Raw genomic sequence first — 19558 nt, 5'->3', positions numbered from 1 at the left:
TGAACTTTCAGGTAGCTCTGCATTTCCAACAAGCATATCATGCTAACAGACTTCACATAGAAAGCTGCAGTCACTCACAGAAGCTTTTCATTATTTTGATTCCCTGCTTTTCATTAGTTTTGCACCAATAAATAGTATTAAACTAATTAGGAAGATTAGATAGGAGGGCTCAGAGTAACAGAGCAGTAGCCTGGGTAGCATGGAGGAGGGAGATGAGGAGGAGGAGAAGGAGGATGATTTAAGTCAGACGAGAATAACGGTGCAGACATTTGACGCCTAATTTGGTTTTTTGGGCGGGGAGCAGCTCGTCTGAGCTACTAGAAGATCCAGCCAGGGGGCTGAGGACCTGCAATCGTCGACTCTCCTACCACTTGCATGTTCTCAGGAGCTGAGAGCAGCAGCAGCAGCAACAACGAGAAAGCAGAAAGGAAACTTCCCGCTGTGGTGTTTTTGCGATCAAGGTAGGCGTTTTGAGAAGTGTACAGGAAAGTTCACAGCACACAGTGGTAGACTTTACTGAGAAGAATTGATTACTTAGTCTACGCTTTTATTTTGAAAATCTACAGGCTTTCGACGAATTAGAATTTTCCACCACGAGGAGTAACTTTAAATATCCAGATGTTTTACTAAATATTATCGCGTAGTTCGATTTTTCAAAAGAAAATGTTTGTTATATGTTTTTGAGACTATATAAAAGACTGCAGTGTGGTGTGTATCTGTGGTTGGAGCAGGGTGTGGCAAGTGGCACTCCCACTTTACTGTCAATGAATGAACTGCATGAGACTAAAACAGAGCTGTCAAACTTACATGTTTTACTTTACAAAGGGGTTACATTCTCCTTTTACCTATTCCCTGATATGCCTAAATATTTCTTCATCTTTTTTTAAGTTTTTCCTTTAATTTTAATTAAGAGATGTGTCTTTTGTTGAGTGGGTCAGTCTCAGAGAAGCAAAATGTGATCCTCACTGTACCTTTTATCAGAAAGATTTTGTGCCTCGACTACTTAGGATTTTTTCAGCAAATGCCTATCAACCTTTCAAAACGCAGTACTCAGTTTTGAATACACTGACATCATGCTCTGACTTGCACATACTGAAATTGTTGGCCAACAGAGTTCATCTTGTTCATCTTGTGCCTCCATCTCTGTAAGTGGATTATAGGTGAAATTGAGTAACTAACGTTGTGTCATGGCAACAAAACAAGGACACCACATGACCTCTCTGCTGGGACACTGAAACATTCGTTTCCTGAACATCTTGACATGATGGTACATCTTGACATTTGTGTGTGTGTGTGATATGTGTAAAGCGACTGTGCAGAGGAGCATGATGCTGTCACATCCTGATATAATCTATTTTCTATTTTCAGCATCTCTTGCAATTAAGGAAGTCCCCCCCCCACCCCACCCCTTGTGATTTCCATGCTGTGCTGTGCGACGACACTTTTTCCACGCTTTTTTCTCTATCATGACTATTTTTCTCTCCTTTATTCTTTCCCGATTCAATTCCACAAGTAGCAAAGCAATGGCAGTAGGAGTAGCGGGACTGATTTTTCCATTACGACCCTACATATTCATTTATTTTGAGTGGTTTACACAAAGCATAATCGGTACCCTGACTCTCAGGCTGGGTAGGGACTTTTGAACAGGGAGGGAGAAAGAGGACAACTGATGGAAAAGAGAGGCAGTAGCCAGCCACCAAATGAGACCATGAGGAGGAAAGCAAGGAAAGAAAAAGAGAAGAAAAGACAAAACTTGGCAAACATGACAAAGTTACCAGTTGTTCAGCAGCAGCCAGACTGCAGCACATCTGGAACCCATGAGTAACTTGGAAAATTTTTATAAGAAATAGGGGAGGAGGTAGAGAGAGAAAGGAGGAGTGGTGAAAGCAAGGGGCCTTGTAGTGACTCAACCTTCAGCTATTCCACTCCATCACTGTGTTTAAACTATGTGTCCTTCTGTGGCCAAGGCACAGGGCTTCCCCCGTGTTCCCCTCCCTCCTAGGGTGAAGTGAGTCATCCTGAATCAGTTTGCATGGACTTTTTTTCCCCATTTCTCTCTTTTTGTCCACTTCTTTGTCTTGATACCTCACCACCAGTTTAGCTTTTCACCTCCCAATCCATGACTGTGTCATAGATGTTTAATAGGACTAATGTAAACAGGCCTTTTCTCCATGTTTATAACTGTCTCTCTGTGTAAGCTGTGTAAGGAGAGGAGCACTTGTGGAGCCAAGCAGGCAATAGGTGTCATGAGGGGAAGGGAGGAAAGGGAGGAAAGGCAGCCAGTGTTGCCAGAGTGAATCTGAGCTGTAAAAATGTTAGATGTGGAAAAAAAAAACAAGGAAAAAAATCCAACCCCCCCCAAAACACCACTGTAGATCAGCTGCTATATAGAATTTTCCTAAAAGCATTACAGCAAGCACAATGACAGGATATGAACACTTCTGTAAGTTGACTAATCTTGTCAACCTTGCAGTGCAGTGCAGCTGCCCAACCAGTTGCAGTTTGAGGTAAATTATATTATCTGGAAAATACTTGCATACAGATCGCTAAAAGCATTTTGTAAGTAATTTTTGGTATGAAGTCTGGAGATAACACTAGTACTAATTATTCTGGGTGGAAGGCTGAGCAATAAAATTGAGCAAACGGTAAGAAGGATGAGGGATAAGTGTACCAAAAGATATAAGGCAAAAGCAGCGATGCTGTGTTTTGTATCAATTTGTATCAAGTTAAGTACTTTTCGAGTGAAAACGTTGCATTCAGCTTTGTCATGGCAATTTTGTTTTCTGACATTTTAAAGTGTGCCTAGCTGATTTCCTGCTCTGTAGCTTTGTAAAATTAACAGAAAAGCTGTTTGAGTTCTACCATAGAGCCACTCTCTTCCCTTGCAAACAGAAGGTTTGAACATTTAGTGGGTGGGGCTTCTGAGCCTGAGCTGTCTGGAGCTCGAGCTTTCGTCTGAAAAGGATTACCACTAAAAATGGTGACCTGATTATTTGAAGTGTTGACCACTTTAACATGTGCATCCACCATTGTGACAGTATGACACCCCAACCCCTGTGGATTTGTAATCTTCTGCGTTGAAGCGTCAAGTTTGGCATTCTGGTCATGTGGATGCTGTGGTTAAATCAAACCTTCATTTACTAAATGAACACTTGCTAATCTGAGGAAGACTCAAAGTAGAAATTAAGAGTATAAACACACTTTATACTGTCACCCAAAAAAGTAAGATTATATATAATAAAATAATAGTGCATTCATTCTCTTCATCATTAAAAATGTTCTTCATTGTCCAATTAAAATAGACTTGCTCAAACTCGACAGACTTATGAGTTTTGCGGTGACACCCATTCCAGGTCCAGTATGACCACTAATTTATTTTGGCCACTGATAACAAAGTTTATTGCTCAGTAATTTGTAATTATCATAAACCTGATGTTGGTTGAAGCCAAATATATGCAGTCTTGCATTAAAGCAACAAGGTGTCTCCAACAAAAAGCACCATGTTTTTAAATTACTGCCAAATGAAAGAAAAAAAGTTATGTGACACATTCTGTCTTTGAAATTAGAGGTCTTGTAGTTTTTTCTAGTCATTGTAAAATGCTAGCGTCAGCTCTTACCCCAGGTGGGTGTAACTTAACTGAAAGCAGCTCTGTAGCCAGCTGAAGAAGTAGTGACAGGCAAGTAGTGACATACTTGTTGGACTAAATCTTACATTTCCAGAAATATTTCTAGAAATATGAACTGTAAACTTTTTAACCACTGACAAAAATATTTTAAACTACATTAAATATTCTAGTCAAATATAAAATTTAATTAAAACACCTTAAAGATATTAGATATTAGGATCAATATAATTTTGCTTGGTGCTATGTTACACTGAACTTTCTACCCAAAAAAGGAGAGGACAAAAAGACTTCAGCTTTCCTTAGACTATATTCATAGTTTAAATTCAAAATTGCACTGTACTTGCGACACTGGGAGTGGGTGTGGAACAAATAGGCCACATTTGCAACACGATGACAGACAGGGGTCTGAGGAGTTTGTAGCACAACACCCATCTCTGAGGACATGACTATTGAGCAATGTCTGAAAGAAAGAGGCTGCACTCGGTGCTTCAATTCTGTTATGAGAACAAGTCTGGAGCTTGTATGAGACATAAACTACCAGAGAAATTAAAATGGTGTGTTCACCAGCTGATTTGACCAGATGTGAATGGGCTGTGACACGTTTGACCACAGTGAACTCATTATTTGCAGTTTCGAATTGTGTTTTCAGGATTTGAGTTGTTGTTTAAGTCATTCATGAAAATACAACGGTAGAATTGTTCCACTCAGAAACTGGTATGTAGTCGGATGAACCCTGTTTGCGCACAGGTTGCTGGTCTCGCATAGTTGTATCTTATATTTCATCTAGAGCCATAAAAAGTTGCATGAGACTCTAAAACACCACTTACTAATCATTATCTTTTTCTTCTTACAGATTTGTCTGCCTGACAGAGGAAACTCCCACAAATAAGAGGAAACTTTTCTGCTTCTCTCATCGCCCAATTCACCTCTCATTATGGGTATAGTCCTCCACTCCAGCCCTCTGCTGTGGACACGGCTGGCAGCCCTGGCTTTCTCCTGTGTGGCATTCTCTGTGGCCGTGCATGGTGCCCAACTCGGGCACGGCACCGGAGACTGGTGCATCTTCTGCTGGGCCTTCAGCTTTGCCGGCACTCTGCTCGTGATTCTGGTGGAGCTCTTCGGCCTGCAGACCAAAGCCCCTGTTTCCTGGAAGAACTTCCCTATCACCTTTGCCTGCTACGCTGCCCTACTCTGTTTGTCCGCCTCTATCATCTTCCCACTCTACTTCCTCAAGGGTTTATCGGGCTCCAGTTCGGTCCGCGACTACCGTATCGTGGTAACCGTCTTCTCCTGCTTGGCTACCATTGCTTACATAAGTGAGGTGAGCATCAGCAAGGCGCGTCCGGGTGAGGTGGCCGGCTACATGGCCACAGGACCTGGACTATTGAAAGTCTGTGAGACCTTCGTGGCCTGTGTCATCTTCGTCTTTGTGAGTGACCCCGTGTTGTACGACCGTCACGATGCACTGAAGTACTGCATGGCCGTGTACTGCATCTGCTTCATCCTGTCAACAGCCATCATCCTGCTCTGTATAGGCGAGTGTACTGGGTGCTTGCCTTTCCCATTCCCCCGGTTCCTGTCAGCCTACGCCATGCTGGCCGTGGTTCTCTACCTGTCAGCAACCATCATCTGGCCTATCTTCAACTTTGACCCCAAACACGGTGGGAATAAAAATAGGCCATACACCTGCAGCTCACAACCGGGGTTGTGTTTGTGGGATAAGCGCATGGCAGTGGCTGTACTCACCGGTGTCAACTTCATCCTCTACCTGGCAGACCTGATCTACTCCACCCGTCTAGTATTTGTCAATGCTTAAAAAAAAGGAAATCACGCTAGCAGTATGCTCCAAATAAAATTTAATTTGCCCACTTTGACAAAGGCTTTGGAATTGCTGTCTCTTTTATTGCTACAAGCAAATGGTGGCATACTCAGTCTAGCACTCTGATCACTTTAATGGTATCACTTGAGGACAAGCCGTGATAGGAGACTAGAGAACAAACTTTAGCATGATAGCACAGCTGAGAAGAATCCTGTGTGACACAATTTGTTGTTTTAAATTTGCCCTTAAAATGATATGATTTGACTTTTGCTAGAACCAGACAGAAGGAGAAAAGCATGCCCTATGGCCCAAGCTGCCCTAACTGTGCAGTGGTAAATACGGAAATGCATTTAAAAAAAACAAAACAAAAGAGAGTGTGCTCAAACCATGAATGAAGCTTTTCATAGGTAGAGATTGACATATTCGGCTGGTCAAAACACAGATCTTGCGCTCTTTTTGGCCCGAAACGTTAAAAATTAGCCCTGAAACCTTGCCAAATTTCATTTTGTGTGAAGTATACTGCATGACTGAATTTCTTAGAGAGAAAGTGTGTGTGTGTGAGAGAGAGAGAGAGAGAGAGAGAGAGAGAGAGAGAAGGGAGGAGTTGGAAGCAAGTTAGTGGTTGTGTCTACACATACAACAATATGACTTTCTGTTCATGTATTGGGGCATGTAAATGGCAAATATTTTCTTCCAGTCACCCAAATAGACTCTTATCTTTTATATAGAGACCTGAATGTGATTGCTGGAATCTGCTGATATTACTCAAAATTTTTAATGGTAGATCAGTTCCCATTTTTATACAGAAAATAAATTTTAATGTATGCAGGGATGCTTTGGATAGTAGTAATCTACCAACAGATTTCCCAAAAGAAGGCCACGTCTTATTTACATGCTGTGTGCATGTAAATAAGACAGAAAAATAAAAACAAAGCTAATGTTGAGTTTTTGTTTGATACTTTTGGCAGAGTGTATGTCAAAAGTGTATATATAAAAAGAAAATCAGTGAACATTTCAGATTAACTGTTACAGAAAATATTGCAGTGCCATGTGACTGACTTTTGTGACCTTTTTTTTTAATGGCATCATTAAACTTCATTGCAGTACACAAAGCAGCTGACAGGGTTGCATCAGTCAGTCATTTCTTTAAGTTCATATCCCAACAATTCAACCACTTAAAGAAGTGATGAATTGGTTTACATGATGTTAAAGATGATTGGTAGGCTAGCTTTTGCTCTTGTTATGGAATGTGCATATCTGTGAGCTATAATCTATTGTAAGAACATATATGGATTTAAAGAAACAAGAAAAACATATAGTCAAAGTGCACGTATTAATGTTTTCATTGTGTGTTTATATTTCTGGTGTCTCCAAATATCCAAGAACCTACTAATGCTGGTCCCTCACATCTAAGGTTATATTCATTACATCTATTTGTTTTGTACTGCTTATAGAAATCTAATAAAAAGGTTTCTCTCAGTCTAGATGATCTTAGGATTGTAGTCTTTACATTTTTTATACTTTGCTGTTCCAAGTGTGGAAACCGCATCAGTGTTGAAGGAAAATGTATTCCAGTGTTTCAATAAAACCACATGATTAACAGATGTTTGTGTGTTACTTTCATGTTTTATGCTTTGGTTTAGTCCCCATATGATCCAATTTGAACATTTTATTTAACTCTAAACTTATTTTTAGCCACCCTGTTGGTGTAGCTCCTCTTCTTAGTCAAGGCTGAAAAATGCCAACGTCTATTAGAAGCTGCAAAATCTGGTATAGATATTTAATATTAAGTGTGTGACACACACACATAGGAAAATAACTGGTAAATAAGTAGGTACCTGTCCAAATGGAAACAGCCAGGGTTTAAAGCAAGACCCCAAAAAAATCAATACCTTCAGTGGCAACACGGGGCTGGCTCCAAAAGTGAGTCCCACAACCAACTCTAATGTTAATACCTCCACCTTTCCAGCCAAAAAAAACAGCGTGTTGGTCTAAAGAGCTTGGAAAGAAAGCAACTGAACTTCTTTCAGTTTCTTGAGTTTCTATTTAAAACTGAGGTGAAACGCCATTGTAATGGAGAATGTCACTTTAAGAGGGATGGACTTGACCTCCTGACTATGAATAATGAAGATGATAAGGTGCTGACTCTATGAATCCACAATCTCAACAGGGTTGTCCGATAAGAACAGATGGCTTATCCACAAAATCCACTGCCACTCAGGTATCTGCCGTTCACTCATTTATTTAACAAGAATCCGAGGTACACATCCATAATGTGAGTGAGGGGATTTAACAGGCTGTAAAATGCCATATGCCGTGTGGTGAAGTGATGGTGTGGTTTCTGTTGGAAAGAACATAAAAGTCTTCCATGATTATGTGAACAGAGTGAATTAAATGTGTAATACAACAATACAAACAATACTGGGTAGTGGAACATTCAACCAAAATAAGGGAGTATCAACAAATGCTAATTTCACTATTTACATAAATCCTAACTAGGCACTTTACACTATAGCCAACATGAGAAATTAGTGACGGTCCCTTAATGACCGCATGGCAGAGGCTGCTTGCAGTAAATGGCAGTAACATTCGGTAAACAAAGTGTGTGCCAAGGATTTAAACAAGGGAGGATAATGGCCGCAGCAAAGAACAAACAGGATAAACACAGAAACTTACAGTCTCATGGACGCACACTGCTAACAGCACAAGGAACGAAAATCCACAGGGTGAGTAAAACTCTACTGACTCTCCCCACCTGCAGCTCCGACCGAACTCTGCGTCGAAGTGTGTGCGTAATGATGAGGTAGAATTGTGTCTTCTGATTGGTGAAGAGGATGGGTTGCCTCACCGCTCATTGGCTAGTCGGCAGCTGTATGCTGATATATTTACTCGGCAGATGTGGCTCTGTTCGTCGGTTCAGCCGACGGGCTGGCCTTTTGTACAGCCGCCCCCAACTTTGCGGAGCAAAGGTGCACTTCACTCAGGAAGGTCAGGCAGTAGACTCCGGTGGAAGAGCTGTGAGTCTGATGAGTCGAGCCACTGGTCGGGTGTATGTCTTGTCTCCAACCTGTATCTGAACGGTCCGAACCCTGCCATCTGCTCCAGGGATGACTTGGATGACCTTACCAACTGGCCATATGGCACGAGGGAGCTGCTGGTCCACAATGAGAACGATAGTGCCAACAGTCAACTCATCTCTTTCCTGCTGCCATGTATGCCGCATCTGGAGTGAAGGTAGATAATTCCGGATGTAGTGGATCCAGAATTGATCTGCCAAGGCTTGACACTGCCTCCACCTACGACGGCTCAGGAGTTCTGCTTCTGGGTAGACGACCTGTGGCATACTGGAATCAGGCCGCCCCATCAACAACATGTTGGGAGTGATTGGATCAGCATCTGCTATGTCTGAGGAGACATAACCTAGCGGCTTAGAGTTGATGATGCTCTCTACCTTGCTGAGTATCGTCCTAAAGACTTCCTCAGTGACATGCTGCAAGCCGAGAATGGTATGCAGCGCAGACTTGATGGAACGAGTCTCCCGTTCCCAGGAACCACCGAAATGTGGAGCCTGTGGAGGGTTGAAGCGAAAATGAATCTGCTGGCTGGCCAACTGTGACTTCAGAGCTGGGCCGAGGGCGTTGAAAGTCTCCTGGAGTTCAGAGCTACCACCTTTGAAGTTGGTACCTTGATCCAACAGTAGTTCGAAGGGCTTCCCACGTCTCGCGATGAAACGACGCAGTCCCATCAGGAATGAGTCAGTGTCCATGCTGGCAAGCAGATCAAAGTAGACTACATGGGTGGTTAGGCATTTGAAGATGATCCCCCACCGTTTCTCGGTACGCTGCCCCATCTTGACAAGGTATGGACCAAAGCAGTCCACCCCAGTTGAATAGAAGGCTGGGCGATGAAGTCTTAAACTGGATGAGGGAAGGTCAGCCATCTTGGGAATGACCGGCTGACGGCGCCACCTCCATTCAGGACAGTTGTACTGGTGCTTCCGGACGGCCTCTCGTCCTCAAAGTATCCAGAACCTGCGCCGGAGCTCAGCAAAGACCCTCTCGGAGCCTGGGTGAACAAGCCTGCGATCACAATCCTGGATGATGAGCTTTGTAATAGGATGCTGAGGGTCAAGAACGACAGGATGCAAGATGTCTTGACTGAGGGTTTCACATCTGCGAACGGCAGCAAGCTGGGCTCCCACATGAGCAGCACAGAGCTCCAACCTCAGAATGGACTGTTGACGGACGGGAGCAAATCGAGATCGGCGCGGCTAGGAAGGCTACCTGGATTCCCCCCATATGATCTTCCGTCCGAAGGTAGGCTACAGCTCCATATGCCTTCTCAGATGCATCGGAGAAGATGTGGATGCTCTGCTTGCAAAGGGATAGGTCTGTCTCTGGCTGCACATAACAACGTGGCAGGGAGACATCAGGGAGCTGAATCAATTCACTTTCCCATGCATGCCACAGCTGCAGCAGGTCGTTTGGCAGATTCGGATCATCCCAGTCTCTCCTTTTCCTCCAGAGATGCTGCACCAGGATTTTGGCCCGAGTGGTGTAAGGAATGAGGAGGCCAAGCGGATCATACTGCTTGGCCAGAACGCGATAGATGTTGCGCATTGTGGGCTCCACCAACTGCTCGGTGTGCCAAATCTGATATCTGAGCTCATCAGACTGACAGTGCCATTGCAGGCCCAGAGTCCGCTCTGGTACATCAGTCCCATCGGGGGAAAACCACAGTTCACTGCTCTGTGAGTCTGATCCAGGTGGCATATGACTGATGAGTTCTGGGTAGTTAGAAGCCCACTGTCGTAATTCGAAGCCACTGGTGAGCAGCAACTGCTGGATTTTGTTGACCAGTTGCTGGGCTTCGGGAAATGATGCGAAGCTCTGGAGGAGATTGTCAACGTAGAAACATTTCTCTACTGTGTGACGGGTATCTTCGCTGGGGCTGCTGTGATCCAGAACGTGCTGCTGCAGAGCATAGGTGGCACAGCAGGGACTGCATGTTGTCCTGAAAGGCAACACCTGCCATTCGTAGACATCTGGTTGCGTCGTGCAATCCATATCTCTCCAGAGGAAACGGAGGAAAGGCTTGTCCTGAGTCAAGAGGTGGACCTGGTGAAACATCCCCTTGATGTCACTGCTCACCGCAATGGGATACTCCCGGAAGCGAAGTAACACACCCAGGAGCGTCCAGCCCAGGGTAGGACCAGCTAGGAGATGCTGATTCAGGCTGGTACCATTGTGCACAAAAGAACAGTTGAAGACAATGCGATCCTTGCCATTATGATGAACCATGTGGTGTGGTATGTACCAGGTGCTGCCATCTATATCCATGTCCGCGATGGTCAGTTTACTCACATAGCCTGCATCCACCAGCTTCTGAATTTCCTGGTTATAGGTGGCTGCTCGTACAGGCTTCTTCAGGAGGCGCTTCTCCGTGGCTCGCAGGTGACCCAGGACAGAGTCCTTAGTGGAATGAAGCAGGACTGGTTCCTCTTTCCACAGCAACGGGGTGGCATATCGGCATATCTTCTCCTCTAGCATCTTGACAGCCATGGTATCTTGTTTTGAACGTGTGGCCACCTTCTCATTCTGGTATGGGAGAACATCCATCTGCCAGAGCTTGGCTACATTACTGAGAAGTTCAGCACTGGGAGTCAGGGTGCTTGTGAGTAGACACTGAGGAGTGGAGGCTTGATGTAGAAGAACCTTGGCTGGACCCTGCAGAGTCCAACCCAGCCGTGTCTTGAGTGCAGCTGGTCCTCCCCATGGACCCAGATGTACAGGCTCTATTGGAGTCAGGAGATGTGGGTAGTCAGAGCCAATCAGCAATAATGGTTGAGCTTGGTGGAACGAATGAAGTGGAAGACCTCGCAGGTGGTGGTAGGACCTTTGCAGTGCTGGATGTGAGTGTTTGGCGAGCCCAAGCTCAGTGGCAGTGAATGCTCTTTGGATCCGGAACCGTTTCCGAGGGCTATAGAGAAGGAAACGGAATGTCCCTCCACCGTTCTCATGTTTGTCGGATGGTTCGAAGCGCCAACTCCTCCCTCATTCCCTGAAGGCCCAGCTCTTGGGCAACACTGTGAAGAAGGATTGTGCGCTCTGACCCATCATCAAGGATGGTGTATGTCTCTAGCTTCCTTTTGCCATTGTAGAGACACACCCTGACCATTTTCAGTAGCACGCAACTGGTCCCCCAGGTTGGTTCAACGTAGTACGTGACGGGTTGGACCGCTTCCTCCGCCGGTCTGTCAGAGCTAGTGGATCGTGATGCATTAACCTCATGGAGTGTCTCCAAATGCACCTGACTGCATTGCATCTAGCTTTCAGGTAGCATTTCGCCTCTGGATGGTCCCTTCCGCATCTCCAGCACCGCTTGCCTGTCTGATTCCAAGACAACTTCTGCTCTGTATTGAGCTTCTTGAAATTTGTGCACTGATTGAAATTGTGCTGAAGATTATTACAGAAAGGGCAGAATTTCTTTGGCTTCCCCAATTTGGAAACTGGACGTGATGCCTGTTTCGGAGGCTCTGGTCCTTTAGCAGGAGGGTCGTAGCCCAATAAGACGGTTGTGGTTGCCGCTGTAGATCTCTGCTTGGGTCTGGCACCCTTCCCACAATCCACATGTGGCTCTCGAGGTTGCCGAGGCTGATGGAAATACACATCATCATCTTGGATGCGGACTTCATATTCAAGCCACTCTGCCAAATCTGCTAAGGTTGGGATGGGTGTCTGAAGAGGATTGATGAACCGCTTAAACTGCGCTCGAAGACTGTGTGGCAGTTTGGACAGCAGTCTGGTAACGTGTGACCCACACTCTAGTTCTGCTCTCCCCTCTTTCCCAAGCTGTTCCAACATTCCCACGAGACCCCTCACTTTGAGGGCGAAAAGACGGAACACTCGGCTGTCACCACTCCATACCAGAGACTCCGACAACACGTCTAAGATCCGCTGCAGGGTAAGTTTGTGAGGTTGACCATACAGCTCTATCAGAGATGACATGGTCTGGCTGTATGGGTAGCGGCTATTGCTGTAGGAATCGGCAATCAATCTTCCAACTTGAGGTGATCGACTAGGATCTGGTACTTGAAACGTTCAGTTGCATCATGAGGCAGGATATTGTCAAGTGCCATTCGCAAACGAGCGAACTGGCTGGGGTCATCAGAGGTGAAGTATGGAATGTGTGGTGTTGGTCCCCGGTACACGGTCTCTGTACTCGGTAGAGGTTCGTGCTGACCATATTTCCTCCAGTCTTTGGAATCAGTTGGCGGCTAACGAGGCGGGTCCCCAGTCATCTCCCGGAAGCTTTCTGGTTGTTGGCGCTGAAAAGTGTATGGCTCTGCATATTCAGGGGTGACCTGCCTCTTCACCCATGCTCCAGGGCCATACTCATCCTTCACGTTAATTTTCCTGACCTGTTCAGTCACAGGAAGTTGACTGTACTGATAAGGTGACGCACGTCTGAGAAGAGCTGAGGCTGCTGCACTAGCAGGAATTTCTGACACCGGAGGTGGTGGAACAGGGAATGGCTCAGCACTCTGAGGATCAAGTGGAAGTGATGCCTCTGGCCAAGGTAAATCCTGTATGTCATCCTCTGGTATGTGAAAGGAACGTACAGTGTGTGAGTAGTGCCTGGAGGCATGGTCAGGATGAGGAGACTGAGGCATGGAATCAGTCCACAAGGACTGCCTCTGGTCCTGGGTACTGGGGCCTAATGCAGAAGGTTGGGGAGCTGGCAATGTCTGGAGGGCTGAGGACCGGAGAGAGAGAGCACCAAGCAGTGTCTGAACCTCTCGTCTGAGCTGATTATTATCTTCCTGCATTTCTCTCAGTGCTGATAATACCACGTCTGAGGTGCCATGCTGAGAAGTCTGGTCAGCTGGAGTGGCTGAGGTGTTGGGATGTGCCCCATGGTCATCAGGGGAGTGGTTGTGCGACGCATGCACCTGTGGTAGTGATCTCCTCGACAACTGCACCAAGAAGTCATCAAGGTAACCATCACGATGAGGACTACTCCGCCTAGGCTGCACTGTCGAGTGCAGATCCACTGAGCGCTGTGCAAGCTAGCAAGACAGAAGCTAAGCTCGTTGCAACATGGCAACTGCCTCAACGCTACCCGAAATTGAACCTCCCCCACCCTCATTCAGATCTGGCGTTTGGAACCATCTTGGTTTTCATGTGAAGCATGACCCTGATGGTAAGCGCATCATGGACAAAAGTAAAACAGTATGTCGGATGTGCCACAAAATGCTCAATTGGTGAAAACTAGTGCGTTAGCGCAGTTAGCTTGTTAACGTGTTGACGCCGTCCAGCCCCACCCACGAGGCGATCCGAGGTAACTCATTAACGGAGATTTGCCACGTTATGGCGTTAATGTCATTTTAACGAGATTAACGCTGACAGCACTAGTGGGAACACAACGAATATGACTGCACATTAATGCCGACATCATCCTAGTGCAGCGGTCCCCAACTCCCGGGCCTCGGACCGGTACCGGTCCGTGAGTCGTTTGGTACCGGGCCGCGAGAGTTGAGGCTCAGGTGTGAAATGTATGGTTTTCAGGGTTTTTATCGGTTTTCAGCGTTATTTTGTTATCGTTTTTATCGTTAACTCGGTTTTCCTGGGTCTTTTTACGTGTGTTATGAATAAATCTTCTTTTTTTCGGTACCGGTACTAGTTTTATTTTGTTGTATTTATCCACGACACCTTAAAGGCCGGTCCGTGAAAATAATGTCGGGCATAAACCGGTCCGTGGCGCAAAAAAGGTTGGGGACCGCTGTCCTAGTGCAAAGACAAGTGGAAGCAGACAAAAACAACAAGCACACATGCTACAAACTTTACCCGAGTCATTTAGACAGCCGTTAGCACATGATTCTCCTTATGGGGACCTGATATGTTTAATATGCTGCTGAGAGTATACCCCAGAAGAAGCGTATAGTGGAAAGAGCCATTTCTCTGTAATAAACTCTCTTTTCCAAAGATGAGTGATTTCTTGATCAGATAGATTTATTATTTTATCCCTTTGTTGTTTCAGCAACATTAAATCTAAAAACTGTACTTTTGAGTTAAAATATATATTTATAATTTTAATAAATGACAAATTAAAAAAGCATGAACATTTTTTTGTATCGAAAAAATATCAAACCGTGACACCAAAGTATCGAACCGAACCGAACCGTGAATTTTGTGTATCGTGGCACCCCCTAATATACTCATATCGATATTGAACCGCTCGATACAGTGCTTTCGGTTCGGTATGCATATGTATCGAACAATACAAAATATTTAATTTATTTTATCAACTTTTGTTCTGACCATGTGTGTGTGTGTATATATGTATATATATATATATATATATATACATATGATGCATGTACCCATCACCTCTCTTCTCAGAGATTCCTTTCAGCTTTGTGCTGACCCCAGGGTGTGAATCAGTGACAACTGTCACAACGACTGTAAATTTTTGACCACTGGAGGCTGCAATTCTGTTATGAGAACAAGTCTGGAGCTTTCATGAGACATAAACTACAAGAGAAATAAAAGATGGCGCACTCACCAGCTGATTTGACCAGATGTAAATGGACTGTGATGGGTTTGACCACAGTGAACTCATTATTTGTAGTTTTGCGTTTTCAGGATTGGAGTTGTTTTAGCCATTCATGAAAATACAAAGGCATCATTGTTTCACTCAGAAATTATTATGTAGGAGGACTGACTCTCTTTGGGCACAGACTGCTGGCCTCACATAGTTATAGCTTGTATTTCATCTGGAGCCATAAAAAATTGCATGAGACTTTAAAACACCACTTACTAATCATTTTCTTTTTCTTACAATTTTCTCTGCCTGACAGAGGAAACTCCCACAAATAGGAGGAATCTGTTCTGCTTCTCTCATCGCCCAATTCACCTCTCATCATGGCAATAGTCCTCCACTTCAACCTTCTGCTGTGGACACGGCTGGCAGCCCTGGCTTTCTCCTGTGTGGCATTCTCTGTGGCTGTGCATGGTGCCAGGACCATCCCCATCATCGGAGACTGGTGCATCTTCTGCTGGGCCTTCAGCTTTGCCGGCACTCTGCTCGTGATTCTGGTGGAGCTCTTCGGTCTGCAGACGAAAGTCCCTGTTTCCTGGAAGAACTTCCCTATCACCTTTGCCTGCTACGCTGCCCTACTCTGTTTGTCCGCCTCTATCATCTTCCCACTCTACTTCCTCAAACATTCCACAGGCCCCAGTACGATCCGCGACTACCGTATTGTGGCAGCCTTCTTCTCTTGCTTGGCTACCATTGCTTACATAAGTGAGGTGAGCATCAGCAAGGCACGTCCAGGTGAGGTGGCCGGCTACATGGCCACAGGACCTGGACTATTGAAAGTCTGTGAGACCTTCGTGGCCTGCATCATCTTTGTCTTTGTGACTGATCCCGTGTTGTACGACCGTCATGATGCACCGAAGTACTGCATGGCTGTCTACTGCATCTGCTTCATCCTGTCAGCAGCCATCATCCTGCTCTGTATAGGCGAGTGTACCGGGTGCTTGCCTTTCCCGTTCCCCCGGTTCCTGTCAGCCTACGCCATGCTGGCTGTGGTCCTCTACCTGTCAGCAACCATCATCTGGCCTATCTTCAACTTTGACCCCAGGCATGGTGGGAATAGAGATAGGCCACACAGCTGCAGCACAGAATCGGGGTTGTGTTCATGGGATAAGCGCATGACAGTGGCTCTACTCACTGCTATCAACTTCATTCTCTACCTGGCAGACCTGATCTACTCCACCCGTCTGGTATTTGTCAATGCTTAAAAAACAGGAAGTCAGGCTAGCAGTATGCTCCAAATAAAATTGAATTTGCCCACTTTGATGAAGGCTTTGGAACTGCTGTCACTGTTACTGCTGCAAGCATACTCAGTTTAGCACTCTGGTCACTTTAATGGTATCACTAGAGGACAAGTCGTGATAGGAGGCTAAAGAGCAAACTTTAGCATGATAGCACAGCTGAGACAAATCTTGTATGACTCAATTTGTTGTTTGAAATTTACCCTGAAAATGATATGATTTGACTTTTGCTAGAACCAGACAGAAGGAGAAAAGCATGCCCGATGGCCCATGGTAACTGTGCAGTAGTAAATATGGAAATGCATTTTAAAAAACTCAAAAGAGAGTGTGCTCAAGCCATGAACGAAGCTTTTCATAGGAAAAGATTGACATATTCGGCTGGTCAAAACACAGATCTTGCGCTCTTTTTGGCCTGAAACTTTAGAAATTAGCCCTGAAACCTTGCCGAATTTAATTTTGTGTGAAGTATACTGCATGACTGAATTTCTTAGAGAGGAAGAGAGCGAGAGAGAGAGAGAGAGAGAGAGAGAGAGAGAGAGAGATGGGAGGAGTTGGAAGCAAGTTAGTGGTTGTGTCTACACATACAACAATATGACTTTCTGTTTATGTGTTGGGGCATGTAAATGGCAAATATTTGCTTTCCAGTCACCCAAATAGACTGTTATCTTTTATATAGAGACCTGAATGTGATTGCTGGAATCTGCTGATATTACTCAAAAATCAATTCCCATTTTAATACAGAAAATACAGTTTTCATGTATGCAGGGATTCTTTGGATAGTAGTAATCTGTCAACAGATTTTCCAAAGGAAGATTCAAAAAATGCTGTGTGCGTGTAGAAAAGACAGAGTGGAATAAAAACAACGATAATGTTGAGTTTTTGGGTTCTAGCAATTAGTCTTTTTTTAAGTTCATGATATCAACACTTCAATGATTTAAAGAAGTTATGAATTGGTTTACATGATGTTAAAGATGATTGGTAGCCTAGGTTTTGCTCTTGTTATGGAATGTGTGTGTCTGCGAACTACAATCTATTGTAAGAACATATCTGAAAAAAACAAGGAAAACATATAGTCAAAGTGCACGCATTAATGTTTTCATTGTGTGTTTATATTTCTGGTGTCTCCAAATATCAAAGAACCTACTAATGCTGGTCCCTCACTGCTAAAGTTATATTCGCTATGTCAGTTTGTGTGGTACTGCTCATAGAAATCTATTAAAAAAGGTTTCACTCCGTCTACATGCTCTTAGGATTGTAGTCTTTACATTTTTTATACTCTGCTGTTTCAAGTGTGGAAACCGCATCAGTGTTGAAGGAAAATGTATTCCAGTGTTTCAATAAAACCACATGATAAACAGATGTTTGTGTGTTACTTTCATGTTTTTATGCTTTGGTTTATTTAAAGCTCCTGTATGGTCCAATTTGAACATTTTATTTAACTCTAAACTTTTTTTAGCCACCCTGTTGGTGTAGCTTTGTCATGTCACAATGTGAGTCAATCCCCTTGTAAGTCAAGACTGAAATATGTCAAAGTTTATTAGAAGCTGCAGAATCTGGTATAGATATTTAATATTAAGTGTGTGACACACACACATAGGAAAATAACTGGTAATATGAGTCAATAAATATACACATTTACCTGTCACAATGGAAACATCCAGGGTTTAATACAAGCTTGTATGACATAAACTACCAGAGAAATAAAAGCTGGTGTGTTCACCAGCTGATTTGACCAGATGCAAATGGGCTATGATGTGTTTGATCACAGTGATGTCATATTTGCAGTTTCACTTTGTGTTTTCACCATTTCATTTGTTTTAGCCATTCATGAAAATACAAAGGCATCATTGTTTCACTCAGAAATTATTATGTAGGAGGACTGACTCTCTTTGGGCACAGACGCCTGGCCTCACATAGTTATAGCTTGTATTTCATCTGGAGCCATAAAAAGTTGCATCAGACTTTAGAATACCACTAATCATTTTCTTTTTCTTACAATTTTCTCTGCCTGACAGAGGAAACTCCCACAAATAGGAGGAATCTGTTCTGCTTCTCTCATCGCCCAATTCACCTCTCATCATGGCAATAGTCCTCCACTTCAACCCTCTGCTGTGGACACGGCTGGCAGCCCTGGCTTTCTCCTGTGTGGCATTCTCTGTGGCTGTGCATGGTGCCAGGATCATCCCCGGCACCGGAGACTGGTGCATCTTCTGCTGGGCCTTCAGCTTTTCCGGCACTCTGCTCGTGATTCTGGTGGAGCTCTTCGGTCTGCAGACGAAAGTCCCTGTTTCCTGGAAGAACTTCCCTATCACCTTTGCCTGCTACGCTGCCCTACTCTGTTTGTCCGCCTCTATCATCTTCCCACTCTACTTCCTCAAAGGTTCTATGGGCCCCAGTACAATCCGCGATTACAGCATCATGGCAGCCGTCTTCTCCTGCTTGGCTACCATTGCTTACATAAGCGAGGTGAGCATCAGCAAGGCACGTCCAGGTGAGGTGGCCGGCTACATGGCCACAGGACCTGGACTATTGAAAGTCTGTGAGACCTTCGTGGCCTGCATCATCTTTGTCTTTGTGACTGATCCCGTGTTGTACGACCATCACCATGCACTGAAGTACTGCATGGCTGTCTATTGCATCTGCTTCATCCTGTCAGCAGCCATCATCCTGCTCTGTATAGGCGAGTGTACCGGGTGCTTGCCTTTCCCGTTCCCCCGGTTCCTGTCAGCCTACGCCATGCTGGCTGTGGTTCTCTACCTGTTAGCAACCATCATCTGGCCTATCTTCAACTTTGACCCCAGGCACCGTGGGAATAAAAATAGGCCATACAACTGCAACACACAATTGGGGTTGTGTTCATGGGATAAGGGCATGACAGTGGCTGTACTCACCGGTGTCAACTTCATCCTCTACCTGGCAGACCTGATCTACTCCACCCGTCTGATATTTGTCAACGCATGAGAAACAAGAAGTAAGGGTAGCAGTATGCTCCAAATAAAACTGAATTTGCCCAGTTTGTCCAAGGCTGTGGAACTGCTTTCACTTATACTGCTGCAAGCAATTTGACTTTTGATAGAGGCAGACAGTAGGAGTTTTTAATGGCAGATCAGTTCCCATTTTAATACATTTTTTCATGTATACAGGAATGCTTATTATTTGGATAGTAATAAGCTATCAACAGATTTTCCAAAAGAAGACTCAAAAAATGCTGTGTGCATGGAAATAAGACAGAGGAACAAAAACAAAGATAGCATTGAGTTTTTGTTAGATATTTT

General features: G+C 44.5%; 3 protein-coding genes across 3 annotated transcripts; all 3 read left to right on the top strand.

Annotated features, from left to right (window-relative positions):
- Positions 1 to 270: 270 nt before the first annotated feature.
- On the top strand, positions 271 to 7049 carry LOC146368003 (myeloid-associated differentiation marker homolog). Its single transcript, XM_084913472.1, has 2 exons — positions 271 to 461; positions 4480 to 7049. The coding sequence occupies exon 2, from the start codon at positions 4561 to 4563 to the stop codon at positions 5440 to 5442; it is 882 nt and encodes a 293-aa protein (XP_084769598.1). The 5' UTR covers positions 271 to 461; positions 4480 to 4560; the 3' UTR covers positions 5443 to 7049.
- An 8207-nt stretch (positions 7050 to 15256) lies between these two features.
- On the top strand, positions 15257 to 16803 carry LOC146368002 (myeloid-associated differentiation marker homolog). Its single transcript, XM_084913193.1, has one exon. The coding sequence runs from the start codon at positions 15369 to 15371 to the stop codon at positions 16248 to 16250; it is 882 nt and encodes a 293-aa protein (XP_084769319.1). The 5' UTR covers positions 15257 to 15368; the 3' UTR covers positions 16251 to 16803.
- Positions 16804 to 18362: 1559 nt separating this feature from the next.
- On the top strand, positions 18363 to 19244 carry LOC146368001 (myeloid-associated differentiation marker homolog). Its single transcript, XM_084913502.1, has one exon. The coding sequence runs from the start codon at positions 18363 to 18365 to the stop codon at positions 19242 to 19244; it is 882 nt and encodes a 293-aa protein (XP_084769628.1).
- Positions 19245 to 19558: the final 314 nt, after the last annotated feature.

Source organism: Perissodus microlepis, chromosome 18, assembly GCF_051167445.1.
Source record: "Perissodus microlepis isolate ML-2025 ecotype Zambia chromosome 18, ASM5116744v1, whole genome shotgun sequence".
Taxonomy (NCBI): Eukaryota; Metazoa; Chordata; class Actinopteri; order Cichliformes; family Cichlidae; genus Perissodus; species Perissodus microlepis.
Note: the sequence above shows the minus strand (reverse complement) of the source record. Positions and strands in the feature narration are given on the sequence as shown.